Source organism: Typopeltis vanoorti, chromosome 25 (genome assembly GCF_054136105.1).
Source record: "Typopeltis vanoorti isolate ZY-2024b chromosome 25, IOZ_Tvanoo_1.0, whole genome shotgun sequence".
NCBI classification, from domain to species: domain Eukaryota; kingdom Metazoa; phylum Arthropoda; class Arachnida; order Uropygi; family Thelyphonidae; genus Typopeltis; species Typopeltis vanoorti.
The window spans coordinates 70,441,124-70,460,635 of NC_143573.1; the positions used below are offsets into that span (position 1 = coordinate 70,441,124).

Here is a 19,512-nt window from a genome sequence, read left to right on the forward strand (position 1 = left end):
AACATGGGTGCCGCACTTGCTCACAGCAGATCAATAACGCACTCGCATGAAAATCTCTGGACAGTGCTTGGAGAGTTTTAACAAGAATAAAACTGATTTTGTGCATCGATGTATTACTATGAATGATACTTAGATTCACCATTACACACTAGAATACAGACAGCAGTCAAAACAGTGGACAGAACCCGGTTGTTCAGCGCCGAAGAAGACAAAGTCGGTTCCATCAACAGGAAAGGTCATGAGGCAAGTGTTTTGGGATGCTAAAGGCATTTTGTTTATTAATTATCTTGAAAAGGGTAAAACAATAACCAAGGAATATTATTCCGATGTTTTAACCAGACTAGACGAAAAAATTCGTGAGAAAAGACCCGATTTGCTGAAGAAAAAAAATCATCTTTCATCAGGACAATGCACCTGCCCACGAAGGTGTTTTGGCAATGGGAAAATTAAGGGATCTGCATTATGAATTGTTGGACCATCCACCCTATTCCCCAGATTTGGCTCCTTCTGACTTCTATTTCTTCCCAAAACTAACAGCCTTCCACGCTAGTCAGCGTTTTTCTTCGAATCAAGAGGTGATTGCAGCTGTAGAGGGGTATTTTGCAGATCTTACTGAGAATCACTACAGGTACGGGATAATGGCGCTGGAGCATCGCTGGAATAAATGTAATTAGTCTTAAGGGAGATTATGTCGAAAAATAAAAACAATTTTAAAATTATAAATTTTAGACCACCGAGAACTTTTCAGACCTTCCTCGTACGTTACATGCAGGAGAGATATTCCGTAAGTCTGTGGACTTTTGTAATATGTGTATACTTATTCACACTGTATGTAATATAATGTATATTTCTTATCTTATATATTATTAATTGTTAATGGTGGTGTAACTCTCCCCCCCCCCCCTCTCTCTCTCGATGGGTCTTTTTAATCCAGAAGAGTTGTTGTTGTAATAATAATAATAATAATAATTATTATTATTATTTAATACTAGTAAAATAAATAAAACAAATAATATAATATAATCCGCTAATGCGTATAATAAGTTTTATTTGTTTTTATGAATAAAATTAATTTTTATTTATACATTTATTTATTTTATTATCTAATATCTAATAGATAAAGAAAAAACTAAAAAGATAGATTCTGTGGCCTGTTAGTATCAATCATGCTCTTTTGTAGGGAGCGAAGAACCCGTATAAGGACTTTGCAAATAAATTGCAAAATAGGTGGTCTCTTACGAAGGGGTAGGTTTTTTGCAGGTAGCACTAGCTGTTTTACAGTTGTTCAAACATATCATTCCTATGCCTGTGTTAGAAGAACAACAAAGCATTATACAATTTTTGTGATCCTAAAATTTACGCGAAATTATATGTTATCAGCGGCTAGTTTCTGCATGAGGAGAGGGATGAGAAACCTTTCCACTCTCACTGATCGAGGTACTCTTCAGGTAGATCGGCTGGATGTTGTTCCGAAATAATCACATTTCGGACTACTGCATAGAAGATTACTTTTGGATCGTAACACGCAAAGGTTGCCGCCTGTCGTAAATGTCTTCAATATCACTGTAAGATAATATTGACTGAAACTGATTTATTTGCTACGTATATCACTTGCAGTTTGAATTTTGCTGGACCAGACTTTTGTTGACGTAGGCCTGACATAATTTCCATGTTGGAAATTAATCACACCATCAATTTTTCATTCTTCATGACAACATTACTTCCAGTGCAGAAGCATATTTAGTAATACTGTACAATGATACGAACAGAATAGACGTGTTTAAAGTTAATAATAGCCAATGTGGACCGCTTTCCGGAGGGGGGGGGAGGAATAAATCAAGAAAAGCTTATAAATTATACAAAAATATTTGACACATCATTAAGCAATTCTCTCTTCTTCTTCCCCGCCACACACAGAACCTAGAGAGAGAATATACTAATACAAGCAGTATAATGTAGTAATATATTATGTATGTCTACAGTAATATGCACGTTGTAGTATACTAATCTATATTACGTATGCAGCTTGATCATTGCATGAAAATGTAGTCCAGTGTGCAGCATACACTAGGAATTTTCTTGCATGTCAAATATCATCGAAATGTGCCGTATCTTTTATTCTCTATGTTTTTAATATCTTTGATTTTCATCTTCTGTACAACACTGACAATTACAAGTTTCTTTCAAAATCGCAGTACCTGTAAAATGCTTCTCATTGGAAAGTTTTGTTGCGATAGATATTTACATATATATTTAATATATATAAATTAGATTAAATTCCGTAAATTAGTACTTTATTTACTCTTCATTGTACATATCAAAATTATATTACATATTTCTTTTTATATAGAAAATTACTCTGAAAATGTACAGCTGGATCTCTATTCAGAATGGGAAATCCTCTGAGGATCACTTTTTAAGCACCCTAATAGTCTCAGTAGTTAGTTACAAACAAGCATAAAGGACCAAAACACCGAAATGTAACACTAATGCGTACACACAACAAACCATTATCAGGATTGAGGAAAAACATTTGTTCTATTTCTGACAGTGGTCTGTTCGAGGAGCACTTAAAAATACGTTTTTCACTAACATTCCAGCTTTTTTGAATGCCTTTATTGCTTCTCCTTCCTTTGATCGGCTAGGTAATTCTTCCAATTTACGAAAGGATTCGGGATGATCTTCATCAACAATTAATAGCATAATAAAACTACCATCAATTCCTCCCAATGCTATGGAAGAACCATCAGGACTACAAGTAATCGATTGAACTTTGGCCGGCAACCCGAAATTTGCAATCAGTTTCCCATCTGTTACCCTAAACAGTCTTATGGAATTGCGACCACTGTGGTAATAAACAACATAGTCATCAGTAGGGGTGAACATCGCTTTTACACTAAATACTCCTTCCGGTAGTTTTCGCAATAATGTCCTTAAGGTGCGATTGCGATTAAGGTCAAGAAGTTCGAGACCACCGCCAGGAGGAGCATAAAGCCCCAGTTTTCCATTGCAAGTTGTACTCCCGTGCCACTTAGAAAGTGTTTTTACTTTTAATTTGGAAACGACGTCGAAAATATGACTCATCTGTTTGCACAGCACAGCAACACACGGAACTTTTGCTGGGAAATGCACTAAATCAATATAATCAATGATTTCTTCAGGTGCGAGACTAATACGGTGGAGAAACGTACCATCTGCACATAAATGTATCTGTAGCTTTTCGGTTCCATTTTCTAGAATTGGAATCACTAAGTATTGGTCATTATTTGTTATTACAATTGAACGTAGTTTAAAAAGAGGAAAATTAATGGAATATTGTTTTTCTCCTCCAGGAACAGTTCTTCCATAACACGTAGCTTCTCTATCTTTCTCATGGCAAACTATCAGTGCTAGCGAGTCATTCTGGGTAAGAAGTAATTGACACACTTTTTTATGTTCCTTACGAAAAATCACAGTCTTCTCCTCTATAGACCAGACTAAGAATACACCACATTCAACGCTAATGATGTATTTTCCATCTGCAGTAATCAGAGCTTGAGTAATAATAGATCCTACAGGATTTTCAGCAAGTTTAGCTAATAATTTTCCAGTTGCCACATCCCATATACCTACAGAGTTTCGCGTCACTGTTGCAGCCATGGAGTTTGTTTTGTCTATACTGATTGAATCGATTGGTAATTCTTGGCGATCAATTACATAAGATAGCTCAAACAGATTAGTAACTGTCCATACTCTAACTGAGTGATCGATTGCAGACGTTGCAATCACGCTGACATCATCAATCGTTAAAGCCATTAGCTGAAGGATGCGTCCGTGATGAGCGGGAAAGACTTTGACTGGGCCTCCGCTATTCATTGTCCAAATATACAGGTCCTTTCGAATTCCGCCAATCACATATCGGTTACATGTTGTAACTGCTATACAACTTTGGGACTGCAAAGGCTTAATAGATATATTTCTTACTCCATATGTAAGATGCAAGCGATATAACTGACAGTCAGATATCCTCCATACAAGAAATCCTGTCGTTATTGTTACAATCAAATATTTCTCACATAGAGATAGGGTTAGAGACAACACTTTGTCAACCTGTGGTAAAATGATTTTCTGAAACGCCCAAGTGTTGTCTGTTCTTGCATAGAGTGATACATTGGAAGCATTTTCACAGCTTTCCATAATGTATGCCAAATCACGCTTAGCTGTCATTGCCAAGCCACCACATAATTCTAGGTCTGGGAATGCTTTTCCATCCACAATTGTTCGAAGTACTTGATTGCAGTCATCTTTGTCAGATGTTTGCAATGCCAAGTGGTATTCTGAAGGTCCAGAAAATATTACGAATAACACAGAGTATTCATCTTCTTTGATAGCTAGGGAATTTACTTCGTTTCCTGTAGCTGTAGAGTAAGTAAGAACCGTCCTATTATACCACGCAACAAAGAACGATACAGAAATATTTATCCCTCCTAGAGTTCCAAGGGAGTCATCTGAAGAAATTTTACAAACCGTTTCAGTGAGAACATTAAGAATAATAATGACATTATAATTTGTATAAGCGACGGCATACTTATCATCTGGACTAAGAACTACTCCCAACATGATGCCACTAATATCAGGATTGATGTCTTGAGTGATATCCGATGTCGAGAGATCGCACATTATAAATTTATTGGACACTGAGAGAAAATGACGCCAATCGGAAGTCAGTGCAAAGCCAAAGACTCCAAACTGATGATCTTCTACTGAGTATTTTAGTGGTCCTCCAGGTGTGTGCAGACAATGATAGGTTGGCACTAAACCACAGTGCTTAGGTCCTTTCTCATCACACTGATGAATAAGATTACTAATGTTAGAATGAAGGCCTTTCACAGGTAAAAGTCGAGCAACGATTTGAATAGCCACCATGTGAGGGTATTCGGCTAAAGTAGCACTTCCGAGCCGAAGAGAATCGGCCACCAGTGTCACTTCTCTCACCAAATCCCTTTCAGTTAAGTGTTCACGAGCATCCTCATAGTCTGCAAGGATTGCCTGCAGAGGACAGCTACAAAGTTTGTGATAAATCCACAAGTAGTTAAACAGAACTTCATCAAAGAGATCAGTAAAACGTTTAGCACGAACTAAATGGAAAGGCAGTTCATTAAATTTTCTTAGATTGTACCTGATGCTTTTGATATAATCATAATCCTGTCCACTACTGGTAAATACTAAAGGCTGTAAAGGAACTTTACGATCGGCCTCGCCTTCTCTCTGAGTTATAGAAAAGCGCTCTCTCTGCACAGGAGTATATGTAAAAGGTTTAGGTTTACCACCACCCCATATTCCCAAGTAATAATCAGCGATGCTGGAATGAAAATGGTGAACGGAATTCAGATTTTTCAGGTATCTCTCTTTAGCCGCATCTCGAAACTGCCTGTGATACCAATTCAGTACCGTTATTCCGTCAGCTTCGCGTTCTGCTAGGTATCCAGGAATGTCGTTACGGATACGAGTCCAAAGAAGTGGAGGAATACGTCTGACTGGTGGAAGGTGATATTGAAAGACATCATCGAGCACAAAATCATCAAGAGAAAGCAGATCTTCTAGTTCATTCTCACTAATTCCATTCCTGGATGCTGTAATGTAGGCAAAGGCGTGAGACACCAGAGCTTTCCCATGCTGAATTTCTACCCTTTCGAAGAATGTCATAATACCCTCTATTAGATTCAATGCCAATTTTGTGTCCTTAACAGGGGTATAGGATTTCCAACGAAGAATTTCTGTGTATACTAATTTTACGAAAATGGCTAAGCTGCAACTAGAAATAGCTCTGCGTATAATTTGCCACTGATGAGCTGTTACTCCTCTATTAGCATTTGCCATCCACGTCTTGAGAATGCGCATGGCTAACTCGTGAGTTAATGGTTTTGTTTCTAAGAACTGTTCGTCATTTTCTAACATTTTGTGAAGAAGATCAAAACATATGCTTTCTTCTTCGGAATCAATTGAAATAATTATTTTTACATATGCTGGGAGAGAAGTTGGTATCCAAGATACCAGTCTGCTTCCTTTAGTTCCTGATAACTGATCTACCGCATCTAGAAATATATACAGTGGATGCTCTTCAAATGCGTATGAAAGAAGCCTTTTCAAATAACTAGCCAGTGGCATCAGGTCATCAGGTGCATAATGCCAATCAAGATTGTAGTTGTAAGCGATCTGCTGGCAGACACCCGTTAGCATAGGTACTACTGCAGAACTTTCAGGTGTGATACCAATGAAACGCATGACGACAATAGGCTTATTAGCTGAAAACCACGAAGATACCATACTGGCAGCTTTAGCTAAAAGTGAAGTTTTCCCGCAACCTCGCGCACCATGAAGAACAAATGGCTGATTTGAATCGCTTTTGATATAATCATGAATCCTATCCACTTCCTTCTGTCGTCCTTGGAAGACACCTACTGCATTATTGCAGGCGTGCAGATGCTGTAGAATCTCCGTGACAAGAGGCGTCTGCATAGTTAAATAAGCTCTTCGCATAGCACGATCAATCATTTTCTTTACGTGTTTATAGAAATGAATGGTAAATGTACGCAGGTATTCTTCATGTACCATTGGATTCAGTCCATCTCGGTCTTTCCATTCCACTTCGAATCTATCAAAAAGAAAAAAAAAACTTTAACGAAAGAAAATATTATACAGTGTTATAAATTCACATCAGAGGAATATTTAACAAAGTAGGATTTTTTTCAATTTCAACCTGCCATTTTTATAAAAAGGTGACACGTTGATAAATTTGTAATATACAGGTATATTATGGAAATACTTATGGTTTATACATGATCTGCGAATAATGTTAAATAATAAATCCTCTAAACCTTTTATTATACCTGTTAAATGAGAAAATTAGATAATAATGTTATCTTTCATAAATTCTGTCACACATCATGCGATATAATAATCCAATGATAAGTAACGCTTATGTAATAATAACTTCAGTCATGTCAGTAATCATTTTATGAATGATTTTGTATATAATTAGGGTGCTGTAAATATAAATTTGTTGTTATTATTATTATTATTATTACATTATACCTCCATGGAGTTCGAGAACTCATCACCCGAAACAATCTACACTACTCAATCAACTTTCTCACTACTTATTGCATATACTTATATATATATATATATATACTTATTGCATATTTTTTGTCTATAATTGTGTTTATTCTCTGGCCGATTTGCCTATTTTGAAAAGGAAAACCCCGAATTTCCTGGAGAAAGAAATTCTACTGTGACCCAGTATAAAACTAGCTACGTAACTCACTTTTAACTGAAAAGCTGTAGCTCAGTAGAAAGAACAAGGGAATAATGCGTCCGCCTATTGGAAAAGGTCCGAGTTCGATTCTCTTCATGACGAGAGGCGTCTCATATGGAATTGTTATATATCTGGAAAAAAAAAATTCTTCTAGGCACTTTTTTTTTCTCGAAAACTAAGAAGCTGTTCTTTAATTTTAAAATGTTTGGTTTGAAACGATGCTTTAGCATGTAAGGTCTCACGCTGTCACTTTTAAATATATCATTAAAAATCACATAGTGACGCCACTCATAATCGCCATCACTAAATATACGCGGATCTGTTCAAAGACGATCAATAAAAATGATTTTAAATGATGATTCTAATTTAATCGGGAATGTAAATAGTCAACAGAGGGAACGATTTAGGCAAATGCCAAGCAGGTGATGATTATGGTAGATTTCAACTATGACTTTGTAAATGGGGAAGAGGTGATAACATATAGTGGTAAGGGAACAGTATATTTGGAATTCTTGGAGAATAATTATCTTAGGAAGCCTGTGTTGGTGAGAACATGAAGATCACGAGTTTCAAATATTCTTGTAGCATCAGAGGATGTGATTGTGAGTAATATGTCATCCTCATTTGGTGAGAGTGATCTTGCGGTCCTGATTTTTAGAGTGATACGATGAGTACGAGTACATATGTGGTGATATGGAAAGGTCGCTGGAATTAGTAAGCAGGGCATTTCTTCTCGAATAGAAATTGAGGTTTTTCATCCCACAAAATAGGCAAACTGGTGCCAGAAGAATCCACTCAATTTATAGATATTATATATTGGCCTCATAGCATTCGCGTAATTCCCAGCCACCACAAGCACGCCATATAGTAGAAGTAACATACTCAGTAATCAGTAAAAAAAGCCATTTGCCCGATAAGAAAATCAGATATTTGGAAAATACTGAAAAATCACGGAAATGCCCGAAGACACTAGAAGTTGAGTAAGGAAGTCAGAATAAACGAGTTGTCAGAATTAACTTTTTTTTTTTTTTTTAATGAAATTGCGGTTGCGTGGAATGGATTGCTTGAGTTGAGAGCGGAGAGAGAGAGAGAGAGAGAGAGAGAGAGAGAGAGAGAGAGAGACAGAGACAGAGACAGAGAGAGAGAGAGAGAGAGAGAGAGAGAGAGAGAGAGAGAGAAAGTGCAGAAGATGAATGAGTTTAAAAAGTGGCATAGTAGACCTTGTAATACTTAAACCGATCTCTCGGGATGAATCTTTTAGCTCAATGGATGCTCCCCAGACGAAGAGTGCCTTCTGTCATTTAAGATTACTTAACTCTGAACTTCTTTTTTCTCTATTTCCATTTCTGGATCAGTAATGCTATTAATCGGAAATGACTTCCCCCCACCAAGGTCAAGAGTATTGCGCATGTGGGATGATTAATGGCATGTGATGTAAAACACAGACTCGGAGAATGGTATTAGCAAAAATAAGCAGCAATACAAAAATGAGTAAAGGATGTAGAAATTGGTGCTAACATGAGAACTGTCAATTTCTACATCTTTACTATTTTTACTTTACTTTCACTTTAACTTTACTATCCTTTATAATACTGTGCTTTCCAGATGCCAGAATATTACAATTTCTTTAATAACACACACAGTGCAGCAGGTACGAGCAGAGTAGCTTGTGGAAATGTAACGGGATAAATACCAAAGAATGCCAAAACCTGCTGATCAATGAAATTCACAAAAAAATGCCAGACATCGTAATGCTGCAGGAAACAAGAATTCACGCGCCAGAGCCAATAATACGACTAGAAAAAAGACTAGCCCATCACTACATCCTAATCAATGAACCTGCCAGCAGTAGTTCTAGCGGTGAAGTAGCTATCCTTATCAAAAAGGCACCACACATGCAACTGCTGTCCCACGAAGTTATGTCAGGCACAGAACCCTAGAAGTTGACATACATCTCGACAATCAAATAATAACCTTAATGAATGTGTACGGTCCAACAAAACGTGAAGAAAAAACAACATTTTGGCAGATAATCAAAGAAAATCTGCAACAGAAGAACATAGCAGTAATTGCAGGTGACATGAACTTCGTGGAACAGCCCTTCATTGATCAGGAGAAAGGGTCACAAGCGCCACAGAAAGGACACATCAAGACCTTTGTAGATTGCGGGCTAACAGATGCCTTCAGATTCTTGCATCCAAGAAAAAAGGAGTTCACACATTTCGCTCCTGGGAACGCCTCAAGAATCGACAGGGTTTACGTGTCCCAATACAGAGGCTTCACTGCGAGCAGTGTTGAACATATCCCTGTAACTTTCAGCGATCACTACATGGTAATAGCAGAATTTCAACCCCCTCACAAGGAAAAAAGAACAAAATTCGTCAACAGAAAAATCCCACTGTATAAATTTAATCAGAACTTAACGAAAGATGAAGAATTCAACAAAGAAGTACAAAATATAATATCAGACGTAGAAAAAATAGTCAATCCAATAATAGCCTGGGAAACTTTCAAAAGAAAAATTAAAAACGCAGCCATAAAAATTAGCACTAAAAGAAAACACCAGCAAAACCAAGAAAGAGAGACAGATCTAAAGAAACTATCTAGCCTGTACTACATGGATCGGACCAAACCAGAAGTTAAACAAGAAATAAATCTAATTAGAGAAAACATTAAGGCGCAACAACTTCAGGAAATAGAAGGAGCATGGCTCCGCTCCCGGTTAAGAACCATAGAAAATGATGAGGGCAAAATATCCACAGCTTGGATTTTCGAAAAAAGGAATTATGAAAGAAAGAGAATAGAATGTTTACACTACGATGGGAAAATCATTCAAGAAGATGCGGAACTACTGCCTGCTATTCACGAATACTTCGCAACACTGTTTTCGGAAAAACAAAGCGAGGAACGGGACAGAAACAAATTCCTCCCCTTCATACCTAAGATAACCCAGAAAGAGGCGGAAGAAATTGACATCCCGATAACAGCAGCAGAATTCAGGCAAACAGTAAGGCATTTACCAGACAAGAAATCCCCAGGAGAAGACGGTCTTACAAACGAATTTTACAAGCACTACTTCCAAAAATTCGAGCATTTATTTATGAGAATGACGCAAGAAATATACCAAACACAAATAAAACCAGACAGATTCAGCACAGGGTACATCACACTTATCCCGAAAACTTCAGACACAGAGAAATTAAAAGACATAAAGCAATGGAGAGGGATAACACTTTTAAACACCGATTACAAGATCATCTCAAAAATCCTATCCAATAGAATACAGAAGTACCTACAGAAATTAATATCTCCCGCACAGACTTGTGCAATTAAGGGCAGAAATATAGCAGACACAATTACTCATTTAAGATCAGTATACGAGTACTACAGTCTGACTGACAAACCCTGTGTCCTACTAGGCTTGGATATAGAAAAGGCGTTTGACACCATAAGCCACGTATATATATTCAAAGTTGTAGAGGAAATGGGATTTGGCCCAAAATTTAGGAACTGGCTGCAAACTTTCTACGAGAATTCAGAAAGTCAAGTAATCGTGAACAGGAAGCTATCCGCATCTTTTAAAATGAAATGCTCAGTGAGACAAGGAGACCCCCTCTCTATGGCCCTCTTCGTCCTTGCACTAGAACCAGTCATCAGAGCAATCAACTCCAACAAAGAAATCAAGGGAACAAACATTCACGGGGAGAGCCAAGCAAAAATATTGGCATATGCTGACCACATCATATTAACCCTAGAGACGGAAACATCCATTGAAGAGTCAATGAAATTACTAGACGCCTTTGCAAGAGCTTCTGCCCTGGAAGTAAACCTGAATATATCTCATTGCATGCTAATAGGAAAATGGAAAAAGAACCCTGAGATTCCTCAAGGCATAAGAACTCAGGAATACTTACCGGTTCTGGGAGTTAAAATAGGCGGCCCAGAAACGTATGAAAAACAGTGGAAAGAACTCCACGCAGCTGTTGCGTGGAAAATAAATACTATGCGCCCAAGACAACTATCTGTAAGAGGAAAAGCGCGAATATGCAATATATATTTATCCTCTCGCATCTGGTACAAAGTGAACAACATCCCGTACCATGGGCAATGGGCAGACAAGATCCACAGGCTGTGCGCCACCTACATCTGGGGCTCTCGGTACGAACCGATGAGGAGAACAACGCTCTTTCACGAATTAGAAGCAGGAGGTCTAGGTCTAATTAATATCCACTTAAAAACAGTTATCAACAGAGCGAAGACTGCAGAAACAGCAAACACCAAGTCATACCACGGATATGCAATGGCATTCCTACAGAAATGCCTTCCACACAGAATAATCAGCACAATGCCAGAGATTCATGGAAGAGTTCTCAGTATGTTTACAGAGATGGCGGAGGGATACGTATTTGTAACAGAGCGCATCAACACTGAAACCTTAATAAGTCAAAAAACAAAAGCAACATACTACAAACTAAGTAGAACAACCATTCCCATACCACAACATAGAGAATTAAGAAGAGGACAAATCACACTCAGTCCGGTATTAAACAATATCTTCAAGCTCCCAATACATCCAAAGTATAAACCTTCTTCTTTAAAGTACACTATGCCTGCCTACCAACCAAGATGTGGATAGTGGCTAAAGGTATACCCCTTGAAGGGAATGCAACATGTCAGTTTTGCCAGGAACCGGAAACACTATACCACCTAATGTTATATTGCAAGGAAGCAGAAGTAACTTGGAAAGCCGTTAAAAGATGGCTTCCAGAAATCAAAGTAATCAATGAAGAAATGTTATTCTGGCTAAAAGGAAAACATATAAACAGGGTGCAAACAATTGTTCTAATCCTAACGATGTACGCAATTTGGGCTCACAGGTGCGACCAAGCGTATGGAAGGGAAGACAGTCCCGGAACAATATCGAAATTACATCACTACATCCAGGAGGAGATCACCAATTCGGTCCAGTCCAGAAGAATGACTACAGAAGAATGGACACACCTAACCTCCAACCTTACATCAGATGAACCCTCCAACCAACAACAGAACGACACCTTCATCACTCCTAGTGGAAATGGGGCAAATCGGAAGTAAATTCGGAAGGATACTAACTCTCCACCTCCACCAGAGGAAACAGCACCCGAGTCACTTGGAACAGATCTCCTACCGCAGGGAAAAAAGTGCTCTCCTACTTCATTGCATGCGAATATTATTTCGCTGTACAGATGTATATATGATTAATCTTGTAGAATATATAGATTGTTAAATATATAATAAGTGTGATATATAATTATATATATGGTATGTAAATAGAATTAACTGTATATTTAAAAAAAAAAAAGCTGAATTATACCTTAATTGATGTAATAGAGAAAATAATGTGTATGTAACTAACAGATGAGATTCCCTGTTTATAAGTAAAGGAAGTTAAGGCATTTTAAGCGAACAGTAATGTAACAATTACATTATAACATGATGATATAATATAAATGAAACTTCGATTGAAATAATGGTATAACAAATGTATATATTGTATATAGAATTCATTATGATGTAAATAATTGCAAAAGTTTATAATAAAGTTGTTAAAAAAAAAAGTAGCTTGTGGAAATGATGTCAGCCTCCATAGACTTCCAGAAAAAAAGACTATTATAGGTTCGATTCTTGTCGCCGACTGGAGAAATATTTTCTAGGCCTTTTATCCGTGGTTGCTGATTTAGTCGATCTCCGGCAGAGGCAGGTATAGTATTTTCTTTGCGATGTTCGTATTTTTAATCCTGGAACCAAACATTTGATCAATCAAAATTAGTACAATCCAACTTACACTATTTCAGACATTAATATGCTTTTTTAGGGTTTAAGATCAAGAGATGGCGGCGAGCATTACTCTATCTTGTGATACCTAGGAAGTCATGGATAAGCTTTAGCTCAGCTATAAATGATGGCTAAGAATAGAGGCCAGCTACCAGTCTTTCAAAAAAAAAAAAAAAATGTAACTCAGAATTGAAAGAATGTAGCCTGCTCCCATTAGGAATAAAAAGCGTCATATAACTTGTTTATTCATTTTTTTATATTTTCGATAATGTGGCTATATTCATCTATAATTTGAAGTAAGTTCATTTCGGATCTCTCAGGAATATAACTCATTCGTATGATATTAGATCTATGTCTATAATAATCCGGTTTTAAAAACTCCAAAGCAAGAGACTCTCGTCTTTTCCATCGTTAAATCGGTTGTAAGAGTAGCTAGTGACCTGACGCTCATGTCATTTACCCATTGCTGTCGTGAACGACAAAGAAAAAATGTAAATATCACCTTTGAAAGAAATAAAAATCCGTAGCTGGAAAGCATAAAATTAGCTCTATATTTTTAAGAATGAGCTCAGTAAGCATACCGTCTAGTTAAGAAAAATCGTAATAAGAAAGAAGGCAATTAGCATGATTTTCGACAGAGAAATGCATCTACACTTCTTATCTATGCAACCAGAATAAGACATCGAAAAGAAAAAGCAAAATTCTCATAAAATTATTATATGAATATAATATTCTACAATGGTGTTATTGCGATTTCTCGCCTCTCTCCCAAAATATGCTAAAAGGACCATCTTTTGTTCTTTCTTCTCTTCTTCTTCCTTTACGTATTAGGCCTGGTGGCCCGTTACGATTCGAAACCGGAAATCCCACGGAATAGGTCGGTCAATTCTTATTCCTGGAGTGCCCTATGACTGTAGATAAGTGTGTCACAGGGTCGGTTTTCCTATTCTAGGAGACGAAAAACCCTGGTTTCCGGGTGAAAAAACCTCCTACTTCCGTATGAGACCGGCTAACTCACCTTTCGTCGAAAGAGAGAAGATAAAGGTTCCTCACGTCACGGACGGCAATCGAACCCAGGTCTTTCCGACCAAAGTCCTTTGGTCGGAAAGATCTGGGTTCGGAGCTACACCGACTGAGCTTACGGAGGCTCTGTTTTGTTCTTAAATTCAGTAAAAACTTTCGACTTGAAATCACTGTTAGATTTCAAGGCTAGTGGATCGCCATCATCATTACTTATTCGACAAGCGTGATAATTATAGGAAGGCACTGCCAGCAGATAGCTGTTAAAGGAATGTCATGAATATTATATTATGTATATTATAGAAATAATATATTTATGTAGGAATATTATATTTATGTATATAATACATAAATTTGAAGTCGTCATTGAACTCGAAATAAGCTGGGGAAAAAAAAAGAAAGAATGAAAGAAGAGAAAGAAATCAATGCAGGCAATATGAGTACCTACTATTTATGTAGGAATAGCCACAGTGTAATAATTAATTTTCATTATTGTACTGCGGCTCATCAGTGTAAATACCTCCTGTCCATGCATAGAATCGATATTATAAGCAATGCATGTAAACAACATAAACTCCTACAAAAATACATATATTTCGTGAAAAGTTATTCAGGTATGTGGAGTACGCAGTGCCGTAACTAGGCAGGTGCAACAAGTGCACAGGCCAGGACCCAGGACGAAGGGATCCTGAAATGGAGTATCAAATTTTTTTTTTTTTTAAAGTTTGAGAAAGAGTGATTATACATACAAATTTCTGTATTTGCTTATAAGGATTACTTGTAGATGAGTGAGGCAAGTTAAGAGGGGCAAAAATAATATCTTGCACAGGGCCCATGAAAGCTAGTTACGGGACTGGGTGTATGGAATGCCTATATTACTTACCTCGCGAAATTAGGATATCGTATCTTGGCTGTAAGTCGACTGTCTCGAAGATCAGCTAACAGATCCTGCGCCTCAGTATCTAAGGCACGATTTGTGATATCAACAAACTTTGCTGCTGACTGAAGGAAGGTCATGTTGATGTTATTAATAATCCTAATGTACGCCAAGCAATGGTTTCTCGGATTAGATACATTCACGATACCTTTAAGCACTTCACGTTCTGTTACTGTAGAAAGAGAAATATTCACATTAAAATTAACAGTGCTCTTTTAATGTAACATCATTAGAATAATAAAAAAAAACATAAAAACGAAATTTAATTTAAGATATTACATTTATAATGGATATAATTATCTTATAAACTTCAATACGTCTTTTCACTGCTGTTCTGTACCTCTTATTTTAACAGGTTTAAAACATGCAAAATTATCTACCTTTATTTATTGCAATTATTAATTTATTATAGACTTTACAATCCTATAATAAATGATTAAGTAGTACAGAAAGTTTGTTGTGTATAATGGAGTCGCTTCTCCCTTGGACTCTTTTGAAGATGCACATAATTATAATAATAATCATTATTATACCTTTGATAGCATAAACGAGCAATAAGCTCGTTTGTGCTATCAAAGGTATAATAATGTAGTAAAATAATAATATAGTAAAATTACAAAGTAAGTTCTTAATGTAAGAATTTTTCAGTTTCCAATATATATATTTTTTATTTGCATCAAGTAGATATCTACATCGGCGATAGTTAAAATACCACAAACAGAAAAAAAAAAAGTTAAACACGAAGAACGCTTTAAAATAAGCTTTCTTAGAGATGTCAGTATTACGAGCAGGTGCTTCCCTCCCCTAACTACAGAGAGATATTAAGTCTATGAGATACAGATATAAATCAGTGAAAAAACAACGAATAACGTCAAACATTTAATTTATTTAAAATATTGCGGCATTTGGAAATTTGCGTAGAGAGAAAACATGGGCTTGTGGAAGGTCTCAGAAGAGGAACGAGAATATATCACAAAATAATAGCAACAAAGAGAAAATCTTTTTTTAAATATATTCAAGCCAACGGAAGATTAAATAGAATACAAGAGAAGGATATCTATGATTGTGTGTGTGTGTGTGTGTGTGTGTGTGTGTGTGTGTGTGTGTGTGTGTGTGTGTGTGTGTGTGTGTGTGTGTGTGTGTGTGTGTGTGTGTGTGTGTGTGTGTGTGTGTGTGTGTGTGTGTGTTTAAAAAGATAATAATAGACTATTTGGTTACAATATTTTTAAACTTAAGAACACACAAAGAAAAAATCACTGTCTGCACAAAATATGCTATATGTAAGGAAATAATGATTTCAAAGAAGTGTTTTAGAAGAACTAATACTATAGACTAGTTAAAGACAACTATAAACAAGTTAGCAGATGAAATGGAATCAATACTGAATTGTGCACAAATTCTAGTCTTTCCTTTCAGAGAAAGCTTTTATGGCAAGGAAGATCAGTCTCCATGATGCTGGTTATAAACTGTATGGGCTAATATAATAATAAAAAAACAGGAAACGTTTTCACCGAAATAAATTTATTTATCTACTCGACCAACAAACCAAGCTCTCTAACATAGAGGCCGAGGATTCAATCGTGCTAATAATAATGGGAAATGATTTTAGACAGTAGGTGATTTTTGTCGCAACGGCGTGAATCACAATGAATTAAGGATTAAATAATCCGAAGCCCTACTTAATCTCTAAAGTAGGGCTTCGGATTATTTAATCCTTAATTCATCCGCCTTAGTATAGGTTTACAGCCTTCTTTGCGTGGAGTTGTCATAAAAAACCTTAAGATAATAGACAAAAATTGACAGTGAATGATGAAAATCCTGTGAAATGTTTTCATTAAAAAAGTGGTCAATCCCTTTCGCAAAATAGGCACAGTGGCCTGAAGAAAACAAACATGCAATTAACAGATATAATACACTGGCTTCAATTCCCTTTAATTGCTTCGGGCCTTAACTTCAAACAATCCAACGCTGAATAATATCTTGAATTGTTACATTATGCTGGGCAGATATATTACAAAAATACCTGACATCATGTAGTTATGCATAGCATCTTTATCCATTTGATGAACGTCATAGAGAGTTTGCGCAGCTCTGCGGAGCAATATCTGCAATTTTCCTAATGTGTCCCACCAAGCTCTCTGGTCCTGAATTTGGAGACGTGGTATCCTCTAGATAAAAAAAAAAAAAATTGTTATTAGTCATTAGGAAGAGTAATATCAGTATACTATCACAGGTTTCATTATATTTTTATTATTATATTTAAATGAGTTTTATTATATTTACATGCAAAATATGTTTCGGCAATAGTTAACTACATTTATCATCATCATCAGACCTCCATGGAGTCAAGGGACTCATCGTGGGAGGTCCCAGATTACACACATAGTTTACCATACCGTGCCTTAAATATACTCACTGTCTCCCCATTCACAACATTCTCATGCAATGCATTTCAATCACCCACCACTCTCCGTGAAAAAAATCTGCTCCTCACCCTCTCCTCATACGGCTTCCACGAATGACCTCTTGTTGTTATTCCTTTGTTTTTCCCTATTCTGTATAAAACATCATCCACATTAATTTGGTAACAACCCCTTAATTACTTATATGTCTCAATTATAATCCCTCCATTCCTCTTCCTCCTATCCACTAGTCTCTGCAATTTACATTACCTCAATCTGTCTTCATACTCAACATTCCAGAGACTAGAAACTTCCTAATTCAATCGTCTCTGGATCTTTTTCAATATCTCCTCATCCTTTTGAAAACCACGTGAACAAGTGCGCAGTAGTCTATGTGGCCGAATCAAAGCCTTATATAGTGGAACCATAACATTCAGACTTCTACACGTTAGTGTCCTTGCCATAATCCGTTGTCTCGTCTTCACGATTCGAGCAATGTATCCCCGAAATTTTAGGTTCTTATCCACAATCACTCCCATGTCCCTCATCCTCCACCACTTCCTCCTAGATATTGCCACCAACTGTATACTCTGCATTCCATCTTTGCTTCCCAGATTTTAAAACTACATTGCAACATTGAAATGGTAACCCCAAGTACGAGTACTTGCCCATTTAGCCAGCGCCTTCAAGTCCTTGCAAAGCCACAACATCGGCTTCATTTCTGATTGTTCTCCCCAACTTTGCATCATCTGCAAACAACCGAATATTACCATTCGGTCCCTCCCGAGAAGGTTAACATACAAATTAAATAGCAACGGCCCGAAAACAGACCATTGAGGCACATCACTAGTAACTTTCATCCTCTGGGATATTGCTCTTCCATACACAACTTGCTGATACCTATCAAACCTTATTATAACCTCAGTTCTTAACTAGGGACATTAAACCAAGGATTAAACGCAATTTTTATTTTTTGTTGTGGGGAAACAAGTGTAATGGACGTAATTTTCTTCGTTATTTATAACCAAAATGCGAATTGCCGTTTTATCAAATTCGCATACAGTATTTTCTAATAAGCTCATATGAATGTTTCGTTATGATTAAGGTTTGGTGCTGTGACGTAGACAGCGAAAGGGGAAAAGTTGATCCCAGTTTTAGGAGGATGTATATATATATATATATATGTATGAGTGTGTGTGTGCGCGCGCCAAAATGACAGGTGATGCACTACTTTTTTAAAAAAATATATTTTTTTATTTATTACGAGGATAATGCAACTCCCACTTACGAAAGGTTGTAAACCTATAGTACCGTGGGTGGGTTAAGGATTTTTAAAATCATTTTGTTTTTCTAACTCATCTCTACTCGCAAGGAGTCTTTTATAAAGACTCCTTGCGAGTAGAGATGAGTTAGCCGGTTTCGTAGAGATATGGTTGTTGACTCTTTCCTGAAACCTACATTCTATATGATTGCTATTTTATCTAAAGATTTAGATAAAAATCGGAATTTTTAACATTTGATTTAAACGGAGGTAAATTAAGAATTTAGAACGATTAAGAAGAAAGGACGGACAATTTTATTTTATTTTTGATTGGATTTTTATGGCACAAAGACATCAAAGGGCATATTGCGCCAGGACACAGCAGTGTACTAAACGGTTAGTAGGACAATCACAAACATCCAATCCATGCCCTTATCGGGATTCGAACCCACAGCCTCTTGGCTGGAGAGAGGAGACACTAACTACTCGGCAAACCAATCCGGCAAGAATGAACAAAGAAGTGGGGAGAGATGGATTAGGTCTAAGGTGAACGGTGCATGTAATGGTAGTTGGTTACTAGTCCTATTTGAACCGGTTTTGAAGAGAGGGACAAAGTGGTGTTCTCCTTCCAATTTTTTTGTCTTGTGGGAGAAAAAAAGAAATTCTGTCTAATTTTTTTTTTTATTTTTTGTACCGGAGAACTTAGTCTCTGTTGAAAAGACCACAATGTTGGGAGATCAGCATATAAACGGCTCCGATGTAAGAGATGTTTTAAAGAATG

General features: G+C 36.8%; 1 protein-coding gene across 1 annotated transcript in view; it reads right to left on the minus strand.

Annotated features, from left to right (window-relative positions):
- Positions 1–2,538: 2,538 nt before the first annotated feature.
- Positions 2,539–19,512, minus strand: part of LOC150092833 (NACHT and WD repeat domain-containing protein 2-like) — a 46,265-nt gene continuing 29,291 nt past the window's right edge. The window contains exons 5-7 of the mRNA XM_090414294.1: positions 17,092–17,236; positions 15,015–15,240; positions 2,539–6,634 (exon numbers count right to left, since the gene is read on the minus strand). Of these exons, the coding sequence (XP_090270420.1) occupies positions 2,539–6,634; positions 15,015–15,240; positions 17,092–17,236 (4,467 nt within the window). The remainder of the gene's footprint in view (positions 6,635–15,014; positions 15,241–17,091; positions 17,237–19,512) is intronic.